This window comes from Carya illinoinensis, chromosome 9 (assembly GCF_018687715.1).
Source record: "Carya illinoinensis cultivar Pawnee chromosome 9, C.illinoinensisPawnee_v1, whole genome shotgun sequence".
Classification (NCBI taxonomy): domain Eukaryota; kingdom Viridiplantae; phylum Streptophyta; class Magnoliopsida; order Fagales; family Juglandaceae; genus Carya; species Carya illinoinensis.
The window spans coordinates 16811594-16838625 of record NC_056760.1 but is presented as its reverse complement, the minus strand read 5'-3'; the positions used below and the strand labels follow the sequence as shown (position 1 = coordinate 16838625).

Sequence of the window (27032 nt, the reverse complement as noted above, 5' to 3'; positions counted from 1 at the left end):
CTTCCTTAATTGTTAAGTAAAAAAAAAATTAAATATATTAATTATTAAAATGAGAGGCAAACTTAGACCACATACAGACATTTTCCATAATTCATTAGTTTTGGAAGGATGATGAAGTAAATTTGACATACATGGGAAGTAATTGGTGCTTAGAAGGAAAAAGTAAATTGGAAATAATTAGCTCTCTACCTATGTATTTAAGGCTTTCATAATTTCCTCAATTGTAATTAAAGCTTTTTACTGTCAGTTCGTGTGCATTCAAGTGAAAACAATCATTACGAGGCCAGAATTGAAAAAAATGTGGTAGTACTCGTAAACACGATTATAAAGAAAAAAAGTGTCAACATTTCTTTTCCCTAGAAAGTAATTAATGAAGACACCATTACACATTTAAACCCATTATGTCCCATTGTGTGCCCCTCAAGCAATGACAACTCTTCTCATTAGTAATTAGTATCATAACATTAAATCAAATCATTTTTCAAAATTTTATCTTTGCATTTTCAAGATGCATTGCTTCTATTATTTTAAGATTCATTTTAAATTATGATCAATAAAAATTAATAAAAATCTTACATACATGTTACGTTTACGTTAAACGAGCAATATATGAAAAAATATCGAGATATTTTCTTGTACAAGGTAGACATCAAAACACAATACAAATACACAACTCAATTCTAAGTTGAGCTAAGTCAATGTATGAGCCAAACAAGCAACAATCATAAATAAAACAAAAACAAAACAAAAAAACAGAATTCGTGAACCATAAGAAAAAGAGCTGTCTTAAGGAAAAGTTAGATGGAAACAGTACTCAAACATGAACTCTCGAATGTTACCCTTATAAATTCCAGAGAGAGAAAGCTGGGACCGCACTCAACGCTTTCCTGCCTTCTGCTGACGCCATCTCACAACACAAACAGCCAAAAAGTGTACAAAGTACGACTTCGATCCTCTATATAAATTGAACACCTTCGTACCCCATTTTATTTCTCATTTCCGTTTGTTTTCTCTTCTACCACCCTATGGCCAAGGACCTCGAAGAACTCCAAGAATCCGACGTTATTTTTGCCGAACAAGACCGCCGCCGCCGCCTCAACAAGGACACTCGCCCAAACAACAAAGAAATGGGGCATCAGAACATCAAGTCCAAGAACAGCAAGCTTGAGAAAAGAATGGGCAATTACTCGCTCCCCGTCAATGTCCCCGATAGAGATATATTCCGCCATGCGGTTAGCGATGACCTTGAAGAGGATGGGTATGGCGAGGAAATGGTACCGCCCCACGTCATCACAGGGCGTCGAGCCGCCGGAAAAATGGCGTACTCTGTTTGCACTGGCAACGGGCGGACCCTCAAGGGCCGGGATTTAAGTCGAGTTCGGAACTCGATTCTAAGGATGACTGGCTTTCTGGAAACATGAGTACCAGTACTACTGCAATATGAGTCTATGGCCGAGGCTGTTCTTCATATTTTTTTCTCTTTTTCCAGAAGAAAGAAAATAAAAAGCGGAAAGGAAAATATCCTCAAGCTTATGTTTGCTTAGGATTATCATTCATTGTAACGGAAGAAAACTTGGGATAAGGCCAGAAATGAAATTTGATTTTATGGATTCACTGATGATTGTTTTTTTTTTTTTTTTTTTTATGAGCTATTATTGTACATATGGGATTGATTTAATTTTTTGACTTCTAAGGTTTTTGTTTGGTTCTCATGAATGTGTGAATACTGCGCGCAGATTATATATTATTACCCTCAGATTCTCTTCTCCTTCATCATGATTCGCAGGAAGAAGAATGTGCCACTGAGCTCTTGCAGTGTTGGAGCTTTTGTCAGATCTTCGACAGAATGAATTTTAACGGCGCCTGTTTCTCATGTGTTTATAATTTGTGTGCAATCGAGTGGGAGACAAACAAAGTGAAAGATGTTGTTTTGGGCTTTTGGCTATTGTTTTAGTGTTAATTAATAATAATAATAACAATAATGTAAACATTATTGTTATTATTTCCCTAATGGATAATACTGATAGAAACTGATCATCCTATAATTGAATTGGGTTAATCACAATTATATGCCTTTTTTCTTTCTTTCTTTCAAAATTGTATCACATTGTAACTGGTTATGTGCATAAATTCCAAATAAAGATCAGTAGTATTATTTTATATATGATTTAGTTTATTATTTGTGAAATTGGCTTTGATGTTGTTGATACTTAATTGATAGTGTAGAAGATCAATAGAAGTGACTAACATTTTAACTTGGTTTAGGTCGTGTTTGGTTGTGAAACCAAACTCAACTCATCTCAAACCAATCATTGATGGAACTATCTACTTTTTTAACTTTTCATTAAAAAGTTAAACGCATTTTAACCTACTTTATACATTTCAATCTAAGAAGTTAAACACATATCAACTTAAATAAATTAAAGTTAAACCCATTTCAATGAGACCCAAAAAATATTATTATTTATAACCCATCTCAACATCCAAACATAACCAATTTTGTTTGTTTAAGACAGCAAGTACAATCTCTAGCTATACTGTAACGAGTATGGATAGAATAATTAAGCTCAATCAAATGAGTTTGGCTAATAAATTATCATTCAATAATCAAATTATTTTTGGATCCTTTGGTTCTCTAAAGATTGACACCAGAATTTCTGGACACTAAAAGTGATTAAAATAGTTAATTAGGTTTATTTGGAATAGCATCTACTTAGCTCGATCGATACCCACCCAAGAAAAAAAATTGACACATGCAAGCATCTAAATCTTAATGTCCAAAATACAGGATGAAACATAACTTTGGCCCCTAAGCAAGGACAAAAATTAATCAATTAATGTCTTGATGAATCTCCCATGTTCTTGCATGGATCAAGCTAATTAGAATATCGTCACGTTTATACGGAAGAAATGTTATTTATAAACTTTTTGTCGATCATTTCATCAATATTTCCTTATATGTACGTCATGACGTCGAATTATTAGAAATCTATTTATTCTTTCACTTACTTGATTATAAGTCTAAAAAGTATAATTTTTCTTTTATCAATTAGGGATTGTTGTTGTTCTCATTAGAGAATCGGGACGTTACATCCTAATATAATTAACTTGCTAAAACTTCAGCGAATCGAACATGAAATTAAGTAGCTAAATTTTAATGTCCAAAAAACAGGATGAAGCTAGCATAACTTTACCCCCTATGAAGGACAATAATTGATCAATTTGTTTTGAATCTCCCAAATTCTTGCATAGGTATTAATTAGATCGTCACATGTAAATTATGGGAGAAATGTTATTTATAAACCTTTTAACGATCATTTCAATCGATCATTTCCTGATATGTTGAATTATTAGAAATCTATTTATTGTTTTCACTTAATTAGAAGTCAAAATATATATATATCACATTTCTTTCAACTAGGGATTGTTGTTGTTCTCATTAGGGTATTATTAGGCCGATGCCTCCTAATGTTAATCTGCCTAAAAACTTAGTAAATCATGTCATGAAATTAAGGCCAGGTTTGGTTAGCCAATATAGATGAGATGTTTTCATCTCATTTGTACCATACAATAGTTTTCCCTATCCAAACATACTATATTTCATCTCTAAATTTTAAAAATATCCACTTAGATAAACAGTAATGAATAGTAAAAACTGACAATAAACGGTGCAAGAACAATGCAAAACGAATATGAATAGTACAAAACAATGCATGAATAGTACACAATTCGGTTCTCTATAAAACAGTGGGACCCACACCTTTTTCAAATTCTAAAAATTAAAAACTATCTCATTTCATTTTACAATTCAAATACACATTTTTCTTACAAACTATTTCATCTCATCTTAACTCAAAAATTTGACTACTATTCAAAATATCTCATCTAAACTACGTAACCAAACGTGGCCTAAGTTAATAATTGCTTTCCATTAGTAAGGAACTCAAGAATTTGAGTGAGGTATTTCACAAGAAAAATTATAGTCAACATTCTATTAATCAACATCCTAATTGTTATCAAATGAATGAAAGACTATTTCTCAACTTTTACTTCTGTTCCAATCATTTTAATTATTCCAAATAAGGAATGATAAGATGATAATGATTACAAAAACAATAAATAGAAATTTTCATTTCAAAATTCAGAAGTCATAGGATGCAATTACTAATCTATTTAAGCTCACATTCACAATATCATGTGGTTTGCAGTTGCTATAAATTTTAAAATCTTAAGGATTATACTGATCTATCTGTTTGTAGTCTTCCAATTACTTTTGTTTAGTGCAAACTAATGATGCTTTTATTCATCTTAAGGTTTATTGCTCAATCACACTTACTAGCAATATCTCATAATTCATGAATTAGTAGCTAATATTTAATTGATTGAATTATGAAACCATTTAAAATATGAAGTGTACTTAAGATTTTTTCTTTTAATTTTAAAGTTTGTTCTTTCCAATTGAAGTTGTGGAACTTGAAAAACAAAAGTCACTACAAGAATAAGGTCTTGTTCCAGCAATTTTATGTTTGATGGAACAAAAATTGTTGCAAAAAATCTTTATTTGCAACAATTTTTATATGGTTGCAAAATTTTTTACATCAAAATTCGAAATTGGTCTTTTGCAGCACTTTTTGGCTTTTTACGTCGACTATAAATTGCTGCAATATTCAAATTAATTTTTATGGCGATTTTTGAACTTGTTGCAACAAAAAAATCGCTGCAACATCTAAAAAAAAAAAAAAACTTTTGCAACGGTTTGGATATTAGTCAACAAAACCGTGCGCTTTAATTATTTATACCCACTGTTTTTCACTTCCCCCCCCCCTACAGATCTTCACTTGGCCGATCGATCTTCACATCTTCCCCCTGTTCTCCGGCCCCCTGTTCTGAAGCTCTTCCGCCGTCGACCCACCGCGCTGGCAACCCAACCAAGCTCCGGCCCTCTCTCGCCGTCTACAGATCTTCCGCCGTCGACCCCCCCAAGCCCGGCCCTCTCTCGCATGGGTTCCCAGCCGCCGTCGAAGTCCAACAAGTTGGCATGGGTTCCCAGCCGCCGCCTCCTCAGCCGACGCACCACCTCCTGCAAATGAGGTCCGTCGACCCCCCCAAGCTCTCCGTCTCTCGACCGTGTCTCTTCTGCTCTCCCCCACACGGATCGGCCCCCTGTTCTCAACTCCGGCCCTGCGCTGCCTTCCTCCACGGCGCAGCACCACCGCTCAGTCAGCCCTCTACACGGCCGCTCCCATGCTCCACAGCCCCTCCACAAGCTCACCGTCTCTCTCACCGTCGATCTGCTCTCCCCCACACGGATCGGGCTCCACCTCATCTCCTTCAATGCCGTAAACGAACCCGGCCAGAACAGAGTAAAAATTTGAATTTGTAATGGACGCGGTTTGCGAAATATTGAAAATGTAGATCGTCGAGGATGCAATCGATAATTGCAGCGGGAATTTTCTGGGACTGCGACGTTGTAAATCGACCCAAACAATTAAGTGCAGCGATTACAATCGGTCCTCCAAAGCAGTTGCAACGGCTTTCCTCTGTTTTTTCCATCAGTAAAAAACGATGGAAAACATCTGTAAAGCCAACGATTATAGACATTAGCTGAGTTCCAGCATAAGCAACGATTATATGGCGTCCAACATGCGACGAAGCAACGATTGTTGGTACAGTCCATCAGCTGCGAAATATAGGGTGATTTCCGAAGGATTCAAGAGCTGCAACAGGGCGTATCCTTTGTAGTGAGTTTTAGATATTGCTATATATATATATATCCTCGTCTAAGAATTTCTATTATGCAGTGTAATTCTTATTTTAATTGAACATGTATTTAAAGTTTAAAAATTAAAATGACTTAATCATATAGTATATTAAATCTATTTTATATTAAAATAATTATAATATAATATATCACGTTAAATTATATCATTTTATAAAGTAGTTGGCCAAACATTTCTCAAGATGAAGAACGTACGTACAAGCATTGGCCTTCCCAAATTGTGCGAATTCAAGTCAAACTCCCATTAATTAATTACATGATGATCATGAGCAGCTAGATCAACGTACATTCAGATTTTCAGTACCGCATGCATTTCTCAACATCATTTGAACGTAGTAACAAATTTGATTTGGTCAATGATAACAAAAAGGGTACACGTACTACTGCATGTAAGTTTTAGGTTAGCTTTTCAAAATTCTTGACATCGAGGCTGGCATTCGTACAGTACTGTCACATGCACAATTGTCAATCATTAAAACATCATGATGTTAGAAAAATATGCAGTACGTAGTGATATTTCACCAATGAATGATCATCATGATGTCATTGTGAACTAAATCACAGCTGAACATTCTCATGAAAAGACAGAAAAGACAGATATTCTTCATTAAAAAAAAATCAAGAGATAGATTATGTTAATCTCGTTCTCGAATATTTTGATAGGATCTGCCTTCATTGATCAATGATCACCTATATATGTTATAATTTGGAGAAAACAATAATAATATATGATCCCATTCTTCAAAAAATTATCCCCCCCTCTTTTTTTAAGAATTTTATTACATATTGTTTTTTTATGTTTTAAAAAATTATATTAGCCTTTTCTGGTTTTTTTTTTCTTTTCTTTTAAAAAAAAATGTTTTTTTTATTTATAGCTTATTCTAAATCTTTTCTTATTTATCAAGGGCAATTATGTCAGATTTTTTTAGAGGTGCTAGACTATTTTTTTTTTTTTAATAGTTTGAAGGTGTGATTGTCAAAACTAATTAATATATAGTTTGAAAGTTAATAACAAATTAGTTTGATGATAGTTTGAAAACTAGTACATGAGTATGTGTTTTCACTTTTTCCAAGAGGTGGCAATATATTACACGACTCGTTAATCCAACACGAACACAACACGATAATAGCGAGTTAGGGTTTAGTCTTAATAGGTTCGGGTCAAAACGGATTGACCCGTTAAGACACGATTGCTTAACGGGTTGATAACGGGTTAACCCGTTTTGACACGTTATAACCCGTTATGACACGTTAAGAAAGTTGAAATTATAATTATATCCTTTACCCAAAAATAAAATTGTTAGAATTTTAATTGTGATATTTTTATTGTTTAAATTGTAATTTTAGACTTGTAGTTAGTTTTATAATTTTTATAGATATTGTAATTTTAACATTTATAGAAAATTATATTAAATTTAATCAAGTCAAACATGTTAATTTCAAGTATATTTAACCTATTTACATAAATATTTTGAAACGGGTCATATTATTTCGTGTTAACCTATTTAGTAATATTTACTAATGGGTCAAAACGGGTTGACACAACACGATACGTTATGTTAATGGGTCGTGTTAGGGTTTGAGATTTTGACACGATAAGCTTAACGGGTCGGGTTAAGGCTTATCTATATAGTATAATATACATACTTTGACACGAAACGAATACGACCCGTTAACACGATTTGACACCCCTGCTTTTCCCTTACAATTCATTCAAAAAAAATCTATTCATCATCATTTTTCTCAACATCTTCTCATCATCTCATAATGTGGCATTAGATGATAGATTCACAAGTAAAATATAATAAATAATCTCTAATCATCTAATACTACATCATGGGATAATAAAAATTAGGATGATGAGTAGCATTACTTATTAATTCATTACTATACAGTTTGTATAGTTTTCCCTTACAATTAATTAATTCATCTATAACAACCATTGGCCTTCATCTTTGTATAATTAATATCTTTTAAAGTCTTTATTTAAAATTTAATGTCTAGAATAGAAGACGTATAGTTTGCATTAACATTTATTTTTATGCATGTAAATTTTCTAAACAATATTATTGTTTAGAAAATGAAAAATGATATATACAACCGAAAATGAAAAATGATAGATACAACCGCCTGATGCAAACTGGCTTGCAATCGACTCCAAAAAGTGAAAAATTCTGACAAAATTCAGACTCCAAACATCGAAAAGGTGCTATAGTTTCGTCCTTTATTTTTTTTTCTTCTTTTATTTTTCTTGGCTGAAAGGAAGAGGAGCGAGTGAATGACCCTTCATCCATCCAACAAAAAGCTCCATTCGTCTACCCAGCAAAAACTCCTTTCATCTTCTCCAAAATTTGATTCAGGACTCCAAACAGTGAAAAAGTCCTATAGTTTTGTCCTTTATTTTTTTCCTTCTTTTATTTTTCTTGGCTTAGAGGAAGAAGAGCGAGTGAATAACCCTTCGCCCATCCAGCAAAAGGTTCCATTCATCTACCCAGCAAAAAGCTCCTTTCGTCTTGTCCAAAATTTGATTCAGAACATGAAGCACGTCTAAAGATGCTTAAAATGCTGAAGTGGTTTATATATTTTTAAGCGTTTAAATGCTGAGTGCTCTCCAATCAAGATGCGTGCACCTGATCTGATCTTGCAAAGCTTGAAGAAATTTCATCATTTGAAATGAATCGAGAGTCGCCATTTGCAGGAAGAATTGGAAGACAAAACCCAGGCTCCAAATAGTGAAAAAAGTGTTATAGTTTCCTTTTTTGTTTTTTCCACTTTTTAATTTTTTTTGGCTGAGAGAAAGAGGAACCACAAACGTAGATGAGATTGTCTTCAACCTTATGTTTACTCTAATTCAATGCACCTCCATTTCCAATTAATTTTATTTTTTTAAATATATATATTGCCACATCAGCAGATTACTCAGCGGTTCCCCACCGTCGACTGTATGTAGAAGAACTGTTAGAAAATACTCAATGAATAATATTAAATATAGATCCTCTCATAGTAAAAAATATGTCTTTTTGCTGACTTAATAAAATATTACAACCAATATTATGATAGATTATTATCTTTTTGTTCCAAATCATGTACGTGTGGTTGATGGGATGCCAATTGACTTTTTATTTATATGTAATTGTCTTCCGGCAAATGGTTAAATTTTGACTAATTAATAAATAGCTAATAGGATGATTAGGCTTTGAATTTATAAACCCATACGTGTTTGCATTAAGATTACGTGTAAAAAAACACCAATCTAAGACTTTTAATTAAGTGGGAAAAAAAAATAAAAAGTGGAAAATGATAGGGATACAACTATTACGCAACTCGCTAGTATCGTAGTGTCATAGAATAATAAAAGAGTAATGCTAAGGACAAGTCCTAAATGCACAAAATCTTGTACAAGCTTATTGTAAAAAAGTGGACCCGACTTTAAAATCAATAAAATATTCACACGTTTTCTTAGTGGGATATACTTTTTTATAAAGGGTCTGCACGAGATTTATCCATTTTGGACTTGTATTTATCATTATTCATAATAAAATGTTTTTAATATAAATCAAAATGTGACTATTTTATTACGAGAAATTATATTTCTAATTATGGAATGAGCAAGCAACGCGAAATCTCTTAAAAAAATGAGTAAATACAAGATTTATATAGAAAAAAATAATTAATTTGCTAATAGTAGATTATACCCTTTTCAAAATAATTGCTTGCTCATTTTACAACTATATATATATAACATAACTCTTTTAAGTGTACGTGTAATAATTTGAATCTACGTACATACCTCCAATCCCCCTAATAAAAAAATAAAAATAAAAAGTTAAATATATAATAGTTATTGTACTTTGCCTTTTAAACTCATTAATTATTAAGCTTTAATTTTGAATTTTAAACTCTCCAAATTTTTAACTTTGATCCCCATGTTAAAAACTGTCAGGTCACCACCAATGAAGATCTGCCATTTGTCATCTAAAAACAAAATATTAGTTTAATACTAAAATATATATTTTAAAAGAAAAATGCTAAAATAATTCTCATCCTTGACTTTTTAAACAGATTACTCTCTTAACTTTAATCATGAATTTTACACTTAACAAACTTTTAACTTTGATCAAATCAATCTCTTCCTTTAAAATGCTATCTATAGGTCGCCGCAACCCAGGCTAATATAATATATATATATATATATGTGTGGATTGTAAGGATTAATTCATTAAGTAGAAAAAGAGTACAATTTCAAAAAATCTAAAAGAATAATGAATTGATTGAGAGGCATATATATTATCCTTTTGGAATATTTGGGGGGCATCTATCTCCTACGTACATTATCCATTGACTCACTACGGTTAATGTAGCTATCACTCCAAATCAAGGAGAGAGAAGAAAAAAGTTAAATTAAGCAAACAGACTGAAACCCATAGAAAGAAAGAGACAGCTAGCTAGTGGTGTGCATACGCGTTGGAAGCAATTCCCCGCGGGGTTCATCTACTTTTTCCCATTGGATTGCACTCTTTCTAGCTTTTCAAACTCTCTTTTACGTTAGATACCTACTACTATCTCTTTGATTTTCAACTCTTTCTCATTGATGAAATCAAACCTTCTTTCCATGGCCTCTGACTCGCCTGCCCACCTTATCCTTTGGGCACAAAAATATCCCAAACATGCTTCCCCAAATCCGAGTGTCTCATGTATCATGAAATACCTTCTCTCTCTCTCTCTCTCTCTCTCTCTCTCTGATGACATCACAACAATTCATTCAACAGTTGGTATTTATCCTTCTAATTTATCTAAATTGTATCTTTTATTTATTTTATTTTTTTAATATCTTTAAGCATTTTTAAAAATAAAAAATATATATACTTTACTAATAGTCATTTTCTTAATTATTAAAAAGAAATAAAAAATAAAATAAAATACTCGATCAGTAACTTTAAAGGAGCAAATTCATAAGACCAAGTATCATTTTCCTTCGTCCAATCACCTGCTAGAGCCCACTGTATATGCTAAAGAAACTACAAAACAACAGACTACCCTCATTAATCTTTAAAGCAGTCAGTTAAAAACTTTATAAAATAAAAATGAAAAAGCTAGAGAATATGTTTTACCTGTCGATCAATCCAAAGTCCAAACCCCACAATTATCTGATACAACCTTTCTTACTAACATGTCGAGGCATTGAAACGGTAATCTCTCAAACACTATGATTGAATCTTTATAAAAAGAAAGACAAATATCTGAGATAGGCATTATCACACTCATGGAAATTGTTGCAAACAAACTCGTCTTACAGAATTTGGTTTCAACGGAAATGAATCCTTTACAATGAACACATTAAGGAAAAAATGGACGGTACAGAGAGCAGCAGACCTGTGAACAAAAATGAATCCTTTACTTTGAACACATAAACGTAGAGGGTGAACAATTACAACTGGGAAGAAATCCAGTTCAATCAGTGTTTGTTTCAATCAGAAGGAGCTTTGTATAAATCAAAGCTCAACAACATCAAATGGTCACATCTATCTGTACTTGCGGAAATATGATAAGATGACAAAACACATCCATCAGGCAGGTGGCAGTGTAACCAAAGCTCTCCAAGTAATTTAAACCATGTCCTTGAGGCAAGTGAATCCTCTACAGAAGAAGGCAGAAATAAATAAAACGAGAAGAAAAACATCAATATTAGATAACAGGGAAAAATGAGAAATGATATTTTCATTCGTGGAATGCGCAAGCCCTTTGAAAAAAAAGTGAGTAAATACGGGATCCACATGAAAAAAAAAAAAAAAAAAAAAAAAAAACCTAATTTTTTAATAGTAGATCCCACTCTTTTTCAAAATGATTATGCAACACTTACAACTGTATCTAGCATTACTCAAGAAAAATAGAGTTGAGTGTCCCACTTGGTCTCACAAAAAGTAAAAAATGACTTTAGAGCACCTGTTGCAGCAACTGAGATGGATCTCAGTAAAAAACCATTAGGATTAAATACAATCTGAATTCAGTCTCTACGAGATGCTAAGCCAGCCTTCTGCTTATTTGGTACATATTCAAATTGGCTAAAGTCCATGCCAGCAGCAGCAGGCCTAAAGGGAAATACACCAAGTCAAGATCATAATGTTAGCAGTAAAAGCCAGAAGAGCAGTAATCTTCGGCATTAGGGTTGTGGCATATTACCTATTGGTACGAGTATTTCGAACATCTTTTAGAGGAGCACGGAGACCACTTGCTCGAGAACCAGATGAAGTGTATCTAAATGACGATATTACTGAAACAAAACTTTCTATTGATTTCTCAGCTATTTCAGAATATCGGCTTAAATGGGAAATGTTGGATCCAAACTTTTCTTCAGCTACTGTCTCTGAAGATGTTGCACTGAGTTCAGGAGCATGGTGACCTAGAGTAAAGAAAAACAAGCATATCCAATGTTATGTTCTGCGAAGTTTAGGACCACAGTTATCCAGAGTAATAAAGCGGCTAGGAGCATAATTTTACAGAGTGACAAACTATACAATATACATTTTCTATCATGTTAAAAACATGGCACAAACAGGCATTAGGTAATAAGGAAAAGTCATAAATCTATGAGTAATCTTAGATGAATTATGCTATTTATAACAGTCCATTTCTAACAGCATCTTAGCTTTCAAGATAATTCTTTTTTTTTTAGAAGTAGCTTTCAAGATAATTCTAGTGCAGATTCGTGCACACATGCACCTACATCTGTGAAATTTTTTGAATTAAGCCACATGAAAAAAAATTCTTGATTATAAATAGCTTCCTGTTAGTTTATGAATGCAGTATGCATGGAGATCTTAGCAAGAAATAGGACAAGGCAGCTTATAATGAATGAATGCTAAAATCCGAGAAAACATGTGATTTTTTGTCAAAAGTGATATTGACATATTCATAAAACCAATAAGAATACAAATGTGATTAATTCCTTATATGGAATTCTTCACTTGAAAATAAAATATGCCTCATTAGCATAATATATATATATATACCTCATGTATCACTCTGGGAAATTAGCAGAAATTCACCATCTTAAACCCTTGTTGATCTCAATATTAACTTGCTTGGTTTTTGTCAAAATTAACAATCTCAATATCTATGCATTCCTCATTTCTTATGCTGTACAGACAGGTAATTGCCATTCCAGGAGTTGATATTGTCTGTGTATCATGGTAACTTTAGCATTCACAAGCAAGGAAAGGAAACTATTAGGCTATATAACAATTACTTTGAACAGAAATCCCACATTTTACACCTTTTCTAGAGCCAAGGGTTGTAAGGATTACAGCACACAAAAGACTAATAAGATAATGTAGGAGTTTGCTAAACCAAATGGCAAGATAATTTCATATAGCAAGACAACAAGCATAAGCTCAAGTACTTGCATCCATGCCTAAAAATGCTGATCATGTATGTCTAATTTAGTAAAGCATACGTCAGAAACTAATAGCTTTTAACATTGATACATACCATTTTCAGTAAGGGATGCATCTCCACGCCTGTGCTTGGGTTGCACATCTTCCTGAAGCAGTTTGAACAAATAAAACATATGAAGATTATATGAAGTATAATTAAAATAGAGAAATTCTATTTGCAGCAGGCCCTTTATTAAAAAAGAAAAAATATCATTTTAAGATGGATATTTTAGTAATTTTAAAAAATTTTAAATATAAAATTGTCTTGTATTGTAGTCCCCAAATGGGGAGTACGTGGCATTGCTCATTAAAATATTAATGAAAGAATCTAGGTAGAGGACCTACTTTTTTAATGCAGTCATTTAAGGAGCTCTTCCTTTTCCTAACCATATCCATAACATGGTTATTTCTGAAAGAATAATCCTCGGGTATGCTATTCTTGTGTATATCAACAACACCATCATTCTTTGCCTTCTGTTGCTCATTATTTGGTTTCGCCTGGTTTTCTGACTTATGCTGAAAGTAAGAACTCCTTATCACAACCTTCCTTGTCTCTGTTCTTGTTTTGCCCTCAACTGCATCTAGAACATTCTTACACTCACGCTCCTTCTGCAATGCTGTACAAGGTTTATGAATTGAATACCTGGGTTGTTTTAGTAGAGTTTGGTCTGGACTTCTTGTCTCAGGGCTTATGTCTTATGCTCATAAAATACAAGGAAGTGAGTATCAAGTATGAACTCATAATTGAATCTGTAGATCTTAAGAGGAAACCATAACCTTACCATGGGTTGGAGATCCTGAATGCGCTGGAATTTTAGTGGCAAAACTATCTTCTACCTAAAAAACCAAGAGAAACCAATTCTGATATCAAAGTAATGCCCAAGAAGCTTTCAGTGATCAACTATCACATAATATTCAGCTGGAAGTTGTCACCAATTCTGCTCATAGCACTCACAGGATAGTTTGCAGGAAGGGCAGTCCCTGTGTTTTTGGAGTCAAGCGGGGATTCTGGCAAGCAGTCCATTTTACATACAGCAGCTTCCTCAATGACATTTTCCTCGGGAATAAAAGAAGAGTCATCATCTGGACTTGGGTGATTAGGTGACGTCCGAGGAGCTCTGAATTTTCTCTTTGCTTCAAGGGATGCAAAGCCTCCAGGTGTTAAGAAAAACTATATTACTAGAAAGATGAAATGTGATGGAAACATGTGGCAGTCACCAGTGCCATAAACATATCAACAGTTATTTAGTTTACTTGACCCTATCCTCAATAATATCATGCACTTTCCTGCCATAAACCAAAGGCATGCACATACCTGTTTAGCCCCTAAAGCAATCATCTGTTATCATTGTTGGATAAATAGGACCACAAAAATGAGATAATTTCCATATACGACAGCAGGACGTAACCATTGATGCTTAAAGGAAATTGGAAAGTTCATCCATTGTGGTTCCACATGAAATGCTCAGATACATCTCAGATCTTTAAAGGAAGCAATCCTTTATGGCAAGGGATGCTCCTAGCATCTTTTTGGCTCTGAAGTATGAACAAATAGAGACTACTGTATTTTAAATGTTAAAATGCGATACATGAATATGAATTAAAAAAAAAAGAGAGAGAGAGAGAGAATAATAATCAAACACGAGAACAAAGGCTTCAAAGGATACAGAAATACTTGGTTAAAAGATTCTTCTGAACTGGCAAATCTAGCTTTTTTCCTGCTCTTTCAGGATTGAATTGTTTATGTTGGGAAGTTCTTACAAGCACCATGGGAGCAGTAACATTCTCTCCCTGTTAGTTCAAATCTGAACTATTAGCTAGGAGAAAAATAATAAAAAAAAAAAAGGCAACAAAATTAATTAGTTCAATTCCCTGAAGTCAAAAGTATTATTTTTCATGTCTGATGCAGTTCAGAATAGGCCAGAAGTATCAAAATGTGTCGCATTAACTTGACACGGTCTCACTATTCTGCTTTGCTACATGAATAAAACTAGTCATCCCACAGGTATAGTGCATTTTGGGAAAGTGTTCAACACACTCTTCATTGTAATTAAAACAAAGGAAATTAATTTCCTGTGATATGAAATTTAATTGGATATTTAACATAATTTTCATATTGAAAGGGAAAAAAAAGAGTTTCGTAACACCCAAGTGCTTAATAAACAGCAATCTATACATTTCAGTATTGAAAAAAAAAAAAAAAAGTCATTCACGTCAAAATGACCAAGATTTTAGTCAAACAAAGATTTAACCAGCAAGAAAAGTAAATTAACTACCACAAACAAGACTTTTTCATTCTAATTGTTTCATTTTTATTCTAATTAACTACCATAAATTTTTATTCTAATTAACTACCATAAGCATTATGCCTGGTCATTAAGTTTGAAATTGTTGTGAGTGGCTTGGCTTTCTTTACGGGTAGAAGCTAAGTCCAACTAAAAGTTGGACTTTTTATTCAATTCAGTTTTGGAATATTGTTATCCTCTCCTTTGTAATGACTGTAAGCCACTCATTGAATGTGCACAGAACTGAGAAGAGAGAGCTGCATACCAAGATATAAAAAGTCACATGGTAAGAGAAGGCCTTCAGTATTCTGTAAGCCAAAGCCTTGTAGAGAAAAAATAAAATAAAATAGTAATAAAAAATAAAACATCTTGTGCTTTTGTATATTGTGTGAAGGGTATTGGAGTTCTAATTTGATGAAAATTCTCGTGTAGTGAGATATTGGCTGATTAGGACTTCAGTATGAGTTATTTTTATTACTATCTTGTATTCCATCTTTTGGTTAATAAAATTCCTTCCTCATTGTCTCCACCAGTGTATGTAAGTTTTTCAAGTCAAACCATTTATATTTTGGTATTCTGAATTTTTGTGTGATTGCTGGATTTTCTTTTTATCTCTTTTACTTCTTGGTGATCCTAAAATCTATATTGTCACAACTGAAGTCTGAAATACTGTGGATTAATTGACAATATGTTTCCATTTATATGGATCCATAGATATATGTACCTAGTTTGATTAAATATCCCTCACTAAATATAGTTACTAGAAAATTTACATTTAAAATTTTCCTCTTGTATTCTGCATGACTTTCTGCATAAGCTTTCTTTTTCCTTTTTGACATGGGCTAAATGGTAAACAAGAGAAAGCAGTTTAATTGAAGCATCCTAAAAAAATACAAAAGCAACAGCATTTGAAAAGAGGGAGCACGCATGAGAGAGAGAGAGAGGATGTACCTGAATTGGAGTTTTCGTAAATGGATCAAGATTGCCTTCTGCGATGCCTTTGGCTGTATGTTTCGCTATTAATGTGTCCCATGTCAAGGAACAATCTCAATCATTTTAATTATTAGAGAAGTGTGGGGAGAATTAGAAAAATTGAGCTCTAAGTAAAGGATATGGGCCTAGGAAGTCCAAATCATCCCTGCTGTTATCAGATATGTCAGACAAATGAACAATATCTTCATTGACAGGATCATATACCCGCTGATGCTGGAAAGTCAATATTGCTTTCTTGAATGATTCTTCATATAATGGAGGGACAGAAACAGTGCTGTACCTCAAGTGTTTAATTACCTGTATTGAACCAATCACCATTAGTAATATTTCAGAAAAATAAATTCAAAATTGTCCAACAGAATGCAAAAGAATTCTTCTGATAGTGAAAGAATCTGAAAGCCAATTGAAACCTATAACTTCATCCTGCTCACAACCAAAAGCAGTTCTTGGTATATCTAAATTTTTGTTTCTTTTTTTTTTTCTATTTTTGCCTCTTTTTTCTACTTTCTCTTCAGTTTATGTGCACTTGCATGATGCAGTTATCAAATGCACTGATCCTACAGTCACCTTGTCGTAACTTTTGAACTTCTTGATTAATGCATGAGCCCTTTTCAGGCCCATTCCTGGTAATGACTGCAGGTAGTCGCATCCACTCAGAATACACATCTCTAGAAGCATCTGCTTAGTGAAACCAGCAAAACTGAGCTCCTTGTTCTGCTGTAGCATGGAATATCGAAATTCAACACCTTGCCCAAACTTGTCCATCTTAAAGATGATCTGGTTTCAAGAAAGAAGTTCATGCATCCCAGCCAATTAGCGAAGAGTAAGATTTTTCTAGAGGAAAACAGAAATTGTGATGAAATAAATATTCAGCCAATTAACTTCTATTGAACTCACTCTAGGACAACCAAATGGTATAAGATCTGAGTCCTCAGTAATAACTGCTTCAACCTGTTTGCCAATGGCCAAGAAGGTCATTTGAGCATCTGCCTCATAAGGAGCCACAATGTAAGACACATTCTCCTGTTTTAACACCTTCCGCATGAAACCGTGTCAGTGGGAGGCAAGATTACAATAACAATCATCATGTAGAAATAAATCTAATCCACAATCTGATCCTTCAGGAAATTTAATTTTATCTGGATCCTTAAAAAGCCTTTTCCTACCTGGATTAGTTCATGCGCAATCAAAGGTGAAATATCGACAGCTTTCTGGTAGCACTCATAAGCAGCAGCAGAATTTCCATTTGACTCATGCTCAATACCACGTGCAAGATTTTCCTTCCTCACCCTGCGGTTGTAGGTAAACAAAATTTCTTTAGTTCAATGTTTGATGATGCAGTCATTCAGTGATCAAAACCTTAAGCAAAATCCTTTAGACAGTCCAATATTACTGGTCTGGTCTTAAAAAGATGTCAGAAGTTCAAAACCATTGGGTCTTAGTAAGGAAAGCACTAAAGAAACAAGACAGAGTGCCAAACAGCAGGGAAGCTCCATCTTATACCTGTTATATGTGTAAAATAAATTTAATCAATACTAAGAGAAAGACATAACCCAAGTACATATGACATATGCAAGAGAAGACACCCATTTAGGAGTTTGAGATAGATATAGGGAAACCGTGAAAACTGAGTCCATTGAAATCTATAGCTATAGCCCAGAGGAACAATAAGTTGAAAAAGAAATTTCTAAGTTCATCTAGAGAGCGTTCCCAATCTTCGAAGCTCTAGTCATTCAAGTGTATCAGGAATGGATGGGATGAGTTTGTAAAACAGATTTTTTTTGTAGGCGATGGTTCCAAAATTCGTTTTTGGAATGATCCATGGTGTGGTGATAAGGTTCTTAGCGTTGTTTTTCCATATCTCTTTAGCATTTCTCAATATCTGAATGCTTCAGTGTCTAAGATTTTGGACTCTTCCAGTGGTTCACCACATTGGAATGTTCTATTTTATAGAGCCGTTGATGACTAGGAAATAGAGGTTGTTTCTTAGTTGTTTGGTTCTTAGGCAGGATGCGAGTGATACGATGGTTTGGAGGCACTCGGGTAACAAAAAGTTTTCGGTTCATTCTCTGTATAAGTTGTTTTCTAGGCCAAATGGGGTACACTCCTTTCCTTGGAGGAGTGTTTGGAAGACTAAGGTGGCATTCTTTGGCTGGTCTGCTTCTTTAGGGGATCTTGACCTTAGACAATCTCCGGAAGCATGGCTGTATTGTTTTGGATTGGTGCTTCCTATGTAAGAAAGCTGATGAATTGGTGGATCATTTATTATTACATTGTGAGGTGACTAGGGCGTTATGGTATGAAGTGTTTAATAGAAGTGGAATGGCTTGGGTGATGCCCAGGAGGGTGGTAGCTCTTTTCGCTTGTTGTAGAGGTTTAAGGGGTAATTTGCAAACTGGTGTTGTTTGGAATATGGTCCCTTTATGCCTTATGTGGTGTATTTGGGATGAGAGCATTGAGATGAATGGTTGGTTGTTTTGAAGATAAGAAATGTTCAGTGGATGATCTTAGACATTTTTTTTCTTTAGTACCTTATTTCAATGGACTTCAGCTATTGTATTCAATGGAAATAGTGTCCATGATTTGCTTGTTTCTTTTTCTAGTTCATGACTTGTAACTAGGTTCAGTTTTTGTATACTTCCAGTACACTTGGCTTTGCCTCGCCACTTAGGTTAAGACTTTGTTGTAATGTCCAGTAGTAAAGTCAACCGTGTAGTGAATACTTTAGCAAAACAATTGGAAGTGAAACTTCAAAAGATGCTAAGCATACCTGGCACGCTTGTTCTCTTGTTCACTCTTCATTGGCAGAAGACCTCCATCAAATACAAGAATAGGTTTAACGCCACAATGCCGGAGCAGATTCACTCTATGCATGCAATATTCAATGTGCCTGCAGAATGCTGCACACATATTACATACAAAAAACATCCAAACACACTTTAGATAATTTCTCTTGTTTGATGTTGGAGCACAACTTTGTTACCTTGTTTTTTTTTAACCGCTAACTAATGTCAAGTAATTTATAGATAAAATCTAATAATCATATTATGATATCCTCTAGGTGAATATCAAGAAACGGTAGAAAACAATATCCTTTGTTATTTAATATATAATTTTTATTATCCGGGTTCTAAAAACAAACAGCTCCAGCCTATTGCAAGTAGCTGACTTGATTGATTCAAGTTTCTCACAATTTCCAGCAACTGGAAAGCCGTTTAAGATAAACCTTGCCCCTCCCCAAAGGGGAGAATGATGATAGGCCTCTTGTCCTCTTCCACCGTGTGTTCAGGGCAATAAATGATTACACCTCTAAGTAATTCACCGAAGAACAACTAACAGATTGAACCAATGCTCCGTTATAGGAAAACCCATTTCCCTATAGCCCCCTTGACACATACTCCAAACCCATATAGAACAGAAAGATAGTGCGAAACATGATTTTAGGTATGGGGCATTGAAAACTGCATCAAATTCCCAAGACAAAAAGACCCATCATCCCGATTAAATTAACTCGGTGAAATTTCCGTCCACAATACACAAATGTCTAAAGCAAAAGAGCCTATTTTATATGACTTGGACACTTAAAAAGAAAAACCATATACCCATTATCCCAAATGCCCGATAAACGAAACCCCATCATCCCAAATTTAGCAAAATCAGAGAAACCGTAACGATATATAGTATATGTATGTATACTATGGGCACACATACCTGGTGGTGGGTAGTCCTTTGCAGAGCTCTCTGCTGCAAGACAAGGCGCCCTTGTGTAGCCAAGAATAGGTGTCGACCGCAACAGAACAGCCCTCCAATTCCTTGACATGGATTGGGGCCATGATCGACTTCAGTAGCGGTAAAAGCCCCTGAATCCCCATGTTGTTTCCCAATCTATACGTGGTTTGAGCAGGGACCCGGTGCTTTGTTTAGCTACTGAGAAAATTGCCCCGAGTACCAGAGCATTGAGAGAGAGTTATAAAGCAAATCTGTTCGAGCGACTGTGACCCCAAGATGAGAAGAATGGCATGGCGGGAAATTTCAGCCTGTGAATTTGAAGGATCCCCCTATAAGCCATGTTTGGCGCCCCTTTTCGTTTCTTTTCTTTTCTTCGTTCTCTCTTCTTCCCCCATTTTATTTTGAAAAATTCTACCTCCTCGCTTTTATTTTTAACACATCACTTATACACTTATTATCATTTTAGAAAAAATTAAAAAAATAAATTATTTACTAACATAATTGATGTATAAAGTTTCCATATCGGCAATACGTTGAATACGTTAAAAATAAGATTTACGAATCAATTTTTTTTATATATTAATTTAAAAAATTAATTTATAATATGAAAAACCTGAAAAAAGGTAATCAAATTTGGTAAAAGAAGAACAACAAAATTAATAAAAAATTATAAACTCACCATGGATTTTCATTTCATTTTGAAACTCAAACGGGATGTTTTGCAATCTTTTAAAACAAATTCTTACTCTCAATGCGCCTGTGAAATAGTCTAGACCGAGGAATAAGAGTTTTCATTTTAATTGTTGATGAACTTTCGGCATACAATAAGGGTAGATTTGGATTTAAACTTATTTCAACTCATCACATTTAATTATTATAATTTTCACAAATTTTTATATTAAATATAATAAATAATTCAACTTTTTCAAATCTCAAAATAAAAATAATATTAAAAAATAATATTCTAATAATATTTTATTCAACTTTCAACTTTTATCTTATTTCATTTCATTTCAACTCACTATTAAACCTTACCTAAGTTCACAAGGTGCCAATTGAGATGCATATAATAATATTCAAAGCAACTTGCTAAAACAATGGGCATATGGTGCTTACTTTAGATAGCATATATGGCCACAAAAAGGTTTCCTTACATATATGCATTACTAGTACGTTGCTCCTCGCTCTATGCAAGTGGGCAACCGCCCAATCTGCTCCCTACCCTTGCTTGTGGGGAGCATTTTCTAGTCCCACTTCCTGATCTGTCCTGCATATGCGAGTATCCTTGTCTAGTCATTGGGCAAACGGATGGTCTTACAATCTATTTGGAATCTGCCAAATAACCCAAATTCATGTATTCATCCACCAAATCCACAAACAAGTCCCTAATGATAGATCCAACAAAAATTGAAGCATCTCGGCCTGTTTGTTTGAGCAAAGAACCACACCCACAACTAGTTGTGGCTCTACCTAGAGACCCATGATCCATTCTGGGTGTGGTTCTTTGATCAAACTCATGACCACACCATGGCTCATAGGAATCACCTTGAAGAAGAAAAAATAGAGGGAAACAAGAAGAGAAGAATAAAAGGAGGAGAATGAGATAAAGGAGATGGGTAGGGTCCAACGACGAAGGAGAGAATTAGGGATGGCAAGAGGGATTGAGAGAGAAAATAGAAGTTAGGAAGTGAGGAAATTTGAGTCCCTTTTTACATATATAGCCTATGTAGACATCAGGTGGGGCTACCCACCAACACCTCATACTTGCTTCTAGGTTTAACAAAATCCCAGCAAACCCATCTACTTGGGCTAAGTGGATTGCTCACCCAAGTTTGTATGGAGACGAGGGAATGGGTCATATGAGCTAGATGCGGAGGCCCACCCAACAAACCTAATTACTAGAGTCCTTATTTATCATAAAACTAAATGTGATTTGAATTTCTCCAATTGTAAAGTTGTTCAAGACTTTACATGTTTTGTCGCCAACTTTCCATTGTTGAGCAGTTGGTTTGAAAGGCAACCTCCCCCACCCCCATTTGGGTTGGTTGGTCCTTTATTAACCCTATTCCATCTCTTGTCTGCTTGCTCGTGCTGGTTAAATGGGTAAATTGATTTTCTAGATCACCATCCAAGCTCTCACCCAATCAAACTCCTTAAGACTGAATATATATGGTCTCTAGACTTTCAAAACAAACTCTTTTAGAGTTGAGGCAAACCCTTCCACAATCAAATCCATGATCATGATAGTTTTTGCTAAATCCATGACCATGACAGTTGGTTGTTCATGAAAATCCCCATGATTGTCTACAAAAAGAGTTAATAGATTACACCAAGTTACATTAATTTATAATATTGTTAAGGACATGTTTCGCACCCCCCTTGCTCAGCTGCTCACTTGAGTCAAGAGAACTTGGAGGTCTGGAGTACCAGAAAACACCTCTGATGCCTGTCAGTTTGAGCCTTAGAGTAAGAAAGATAGATGGTGAGAGTAGTAGTGAGTGATGAGTTATATCTTTTCCCAAGCTTTTATACTTACCTCTTTTGATGGGGACATTATTTTCTGTGTTTGGGGTATCCTTTCCTACCTTGGGGAACAAGATATCACATTTAATGTGGTAGCTTCTATCGGGGATAAGATCCCCTGTTGGGATCTCTTGCAAACCCTCATAATCACCGCAATTAATGTGGTGAAGTTCCCTGTGAGTCATCCAGTTAGAGGTGTGCTGGTGTGAACGCAACCCCCTATCCCTATTTTGACATGTGTTCCGTCTGCTTCTTTTTTAGTTGGTGAGATTGCAGCATCTGGGTTTTGGGCCTTACTAGCCATGCGATAGGCCTTATGGGACTAAGGACGAATATGTCCCTCCAATTACCCCCACAAATTCCCAATATGCATGCATGGTGGGAATTTTATTACCCATAAACGTTTTGTATCCCATCTTCTTAAAATATCTTTTTTTGCCACACATGATCCCACCTCTCGAGACGAGGCATGATGGTTCAGCACTCACAACCTTTCATTTTTGTGAGGATCATGGGATTTTGCTCCCAATTTTTCCTCTTCAATGACGCATGTCACCCTCTCACTCGGAGTAGTTTAATCAACATTGACTCTTTATTTAAATTCTAGGTCCTCGCCTTCATCTTCTTTTTATCAAACCTTTTTCACCCTTGCCTTTTCTTCAAAAATTTTTTGTCTTTTTCCTCTTCGTGCTTCTCTCTCCCTCGAGAAACCCTAACCATCCTTTTTTTTTCAATGCAAATAGCACCCAAGAATCCTTCTCGTCCTTCTTCTTGGGGCTCCCAATCGTCACATACGAATGGGTCTTCCTTGAACTCTGGAGCTTCTAGTTTCTCTAAGGCCCGAGAACCACCAATACTTCAAGGAGTACCACTGATCTGCATTTACATCTTTATCAAATTGGGACATGGTGAGGAACTCTTACAGGGTAACTGATTCCCTTGTTCTGGAGGTTCATGGAGCTTGTTGTGGTGTCGTTGACTTGGAGGGGTTTGTTGAGAAGGTCGCACTATATTCCTCCATGTTCTTGAACTGCTTGTGTCTCCCCTTCTACCTTCTTGGTCGAGAGGTTCTGGACTTTCTTATGTTGGCTCCATTGTAGCTTCATCCCAACTCATGGAGGATTTTGATGTTATGCTGCATTATTTGGAGCTTGATCTTGGGAGCCAAGGGGGAGGAATATCCCAATCTAATGGCTAGAGAGTTCTTTTTCTCGCATGAGGTGCAATGCCACAAAGGTAACCAATGTAGCTTCTGTTTCAACAACAAGTGCACGATCACCCGCATGGAGTCCTGCTTTTCTAGTGTCAAGGAATGGTTCAAGAGGTTTTTCTTCGTATTAGGTAATGGTTGGGAATTCCCTACTTGTGAGGTTGCCTGCCAAGAATACCCTATTAGAGCTGTGTGGGGAGTCGTTACAGATGATAAGGAATTTTCGTAAATTGTCCAACCGGAAAAAAGCTCTTTTGATGGTGGTTTGCTCGTAGATCATAGACCACTAGGGGTACATGAGGAGGTTTAGACCAATGCCTTATTGATCGGGCCCAACATTGAACGGTTCCTGGTGACACTGGATCAATCATGTTTCAATGGTCGCTGTCCCTTGAGGATGCCATCCACCTCTTAGGGTCCAAAGAGACCATCTAATCTAATGGTGGAGGGGAAATGGAAAGCACCTCATACTGAGGGTAAGGTAGTTAACAAGTCATTGGGGAGCAGTAGTAGCGTTGAATTTGAGTAGGGCATGCCCATTTCTTTTTTAGGCCATGGTTAGTCTTAGCAGGTTTCGCCACAGTCAAGGACTTGTGAATCAACTCGACATGAATCGTATGCCCTGTGTGGCATAGATGCCATCTTGGAGTAGGTAGAATTCGATTTTTTAGCTGCGATGGGATATGTCCATCCTGCTTTGTCACGCTTGTTGGTGTTGCGTCTACCCTATCAGGAGACTAGAGGTCGATCGAGGTCCTCAACTAGGAGGAGGAAGAGCTTGAGATGGTCTTTTTCTCAGTCTTTCTTGATCCTACTTTGATGGGTTTTTGTGAACCCATCGTGGCATTCAAAAATGCCTCGAGCATGCTCGATTCCCTAGATGATGAGCCAAGGGGTGCGCCACTTCGACCAAGATGATCCTCTCTTCAGTCATAAGGGTGCCCACTTTGTCTGGGGGCTCTAGGAGTATGTCTCGGGATAACCCCTTGGTCGTGGACCTCAGCAAGGATAGGGTCTCCACACCTTTCTTGCCTTTCAACACTTCGTATGGGTTAGAGGCGGTGGCGTTAGTAGTTTCGAAGACGTCTACGTCACTGGGTTGATCAACGAGGGACGCAGAGGCATTAGACAAGCAGCTAAGCAATGTGGGTGACGTGAGGCCCCGGTCATGTCAGAGACCGAGGCGGGTGATGCGAAGGCCCCAGTTATGTCGATGCTCGATGGGGGTGTGGGCCCCCTCATCGAGCTCCTTCTTTCTTCTCTTCTATCCCATCTTTGCAACTCGGAGGCTTGAGGTGGGCCTCTCGGGAAAGAGGTTGTGGTGTTCAGAGTTGATCTGAGAGCTAATAGAGCCCAGGCTAAGGTGCTCTATAAGGTGTTCTTACAAGAGAGTTTTCTAAGCAAAAAATTTCTTGAGGTTCTCTGCATTCCATGGTTGTTGCAATTCCTTTCCCTAGGCATCTTTTAGCCAGTAAGCCCAGGGTTTGGGGCAAACCGTAACCACATACGATCCTTTTCATTTTGGTCCAAGCTTATCTTTTTCTTGAAAAATTACTCTAACTTCTTTCAAGACTAGGTTTCCTACCTTAACGGCATGCGCTTTACTTTTTTGTTTAAGTATTGCTACGTTTACCTTTTGGTGATTGCTACCCTCAACTCTGCCCTATCTTTAAGTTCTTCTACTAAGTCCAAATTCTCGAGTAGGACTTCTTCATTTATTTTTTATTAAAATGATGGACCTAGGGCTGGGTGGTAGGGCATCGCCTTTGTCACCCCGCAGTCCACTGCCTAGGCAACGCTGGCAACCTTGCCAGCACCATGCAGGAGGGTGCCCCGCCCATAGGTTTTGCAGGAGTTGCGACGAGGGGCAGGCTAGGCCTAGGCCCTCCAACATTATACCCAACCCTGGCCCAAGTAAAGATATATATATACATATAAAAGAAAGTATAAAACGACGTCATTTCATACTTGCATTTTACACATAAAAACAAAAAACCCTAACCCTACTCTCTCCCTCTCTCGCTCCCCCCCTTTGCTTCTCATCTTCTCTCCCCTCCTATCTTCTTTCTTAGTTTCTCTCCCTCCATGATTTCTTCCTTCTCTCCTTCTCCTCATCTTCTTCTTTTTCTTCTCATCCTCATCCTCCTTTTCCTATTTTCTGTTTTTGACTTTTCTTCTCGATGTCTCCTTCTTGAAGCATAGTTGTAGCTCCTTTGCTCAAATCGTGGTCTTGACTCTTGTTGTATGTCATGATGGTGAATTTAATTTTAATTTTTTTTTGTCATGTGTCACTTTATATACTTTGTAATTTCTTAGATTTGTTGTTGGATGATAAATTTATAGAGTTTAGGGATTGATCTGTAGATTTGTTGTTTTGGACTTCTTTTACTTTTTTCTGTTGTTCTCCACCATGGGTGGGCGGTAGACGATCGGGGATGGACAAACTAGGGGGCCAATCTGCCTCCCAAAATGCCGATGGAGCACCCAGCCCACTAGGTGCAGTGCCAGATTTTAGGGGGCCAAACCACAGGACACGGGCCGTCAAGGGTGCGGGTAGCACCCTTAGTTAGACCCTATAGCTTGGCACCCTTATCTCTATCGGGATTTCGACCTCTCTTCCACATGTTAGTGCAAATTGGGGTCTCTCCAATTGGGATTTTCATGGTAATTTGGTAGGCCCATAGAACCCCTGATAGCTCTTCTACACAAGCGTCTTTCTTACTCTCAAGGTTCTTCTTTAAATGCCATGAATACACATCAATTCTACATAGCCCATTAGAGGAACTGACATCAATCCCATCCTGATGGCTCTTTGCGCAATAGGGTATAGACATAGTGGGCCCATGCACCTGGGTAAAGGAGGATTGAAATTCATCATATTAACAGGAGAATGGGTAGGTTGAGGCAACTAACAAAGGCGCCTGAGGGCGTAAGGCCAGTACAAGGGCGAGGAAAAACCTCTCTTGAACAAGGTATCTCCCATTATGTATTGAGTTTCATCTAGTGATATGCATCGTAACAAGGGTGAGGAAAAACCTCGCTTGAACAAGGTCTCGTTCAGGAGGGTGAATCCAACCGCC

The 27032-nt window shown here is 36.1% G+C and overlaps 2 protein-coding genes across 7 annotated transcripts; one reads left to right on the top strand and one right to left on the bottom strand.

Annotated features, from left to right (window-relative positions):
- The first annotated feature begins 977 nt into the window (after positions 1-977).
- On the top strand, positions 978-1614 carry LOC122276732. Its single transcript, XM_043086644.1, has one exon. It carries the CDS (start codon positions 1026-1028, stop codon positions 1419-1421), a length of 396 nt encoding a protein of 131 aa, XP_042942578.1. The 5' UTR covers positions 978-1025; the 3' UTR covers positions 1422-1614.
- A 9382-nt stretch (positions 1615-10996) lies between these two features.
- LOC122277807 (exonuclease 1) lies at positions 10997-20617 on the bottom strand. 6 transcript variants are annotated; one of them, XM_043087979.1, is made up of 15 exons: positions 20202-20617; positions 19261-19380; positions 17657-17780; positions 17388-17525; positions 17058-17267; positions 16612-16787; positions 16449-16521; positions 14880-15003; positions 14168-14346; positions 13995-14049; positions 13558-13907; positions 13268-13319; positions 11960-12179; positions 11723-11868; positions 10997-11416 (listed from the first exon to the last, which is right to left on the bottom strand). In XM_043087979.1, the coding sequence occupies exons 1-14, from the start codon at positions 20360-20362 to the stop codon at positions 11784-11786; spliced, it is 2067 nt and encodes a 688-aa protein (XP_042943913.1). In that variant the 5' UTR covers positions 20363-20617; the 3' UTR covers positions 10997-11416; positions 11723-11783. The 6 variants fall into 6 exon arrangements, with proteins under 6 accessions (XP_042943913.1, XP_042943914.1, XP_042943912.1 ...); XM_043087980.1 differs by having other exon boundaries at positions 14168-14364; positions 19261-19390; positions 20202-20616; XM_043087978.1 differs by having other exon boundaries at positions 14168-14364; positions 17388-17513; positions 20202-20616.
- Between the last annotated feature and the right edge of the window lie 6415 nt (positions 20618-27032).

Coding starts and splice junctions, on each gene's coding strand:
- LOC122277807 (XM_043087977.1), bottom strand. CDS start 20,362: ATGGGGATTCAGGGGCTTTTACCGCTACTGAAGTCGATCATGGCCCCA. Junction 17,268..17,387: donor TACCATTTGGTTGTCCTAGA/GTGAGTTCAATA, acceptor TCTTGAAACCAG/ATCATCTTTAAGATGGACAA. Junction 16,788..17,057: donor AGTTCAAAAGTTACGACAAG/GTGACTGTAGGA, acceptor GGTTCAATACAG/GTAATTAAACACTTGAGGTA.
- LOC122276732 (XM_043086644.1), top strand. CDS start 1,026: ATGGCCAAGGACCTCGAAGAACTCCAAGAATCCGACGTTATTTTTGCC.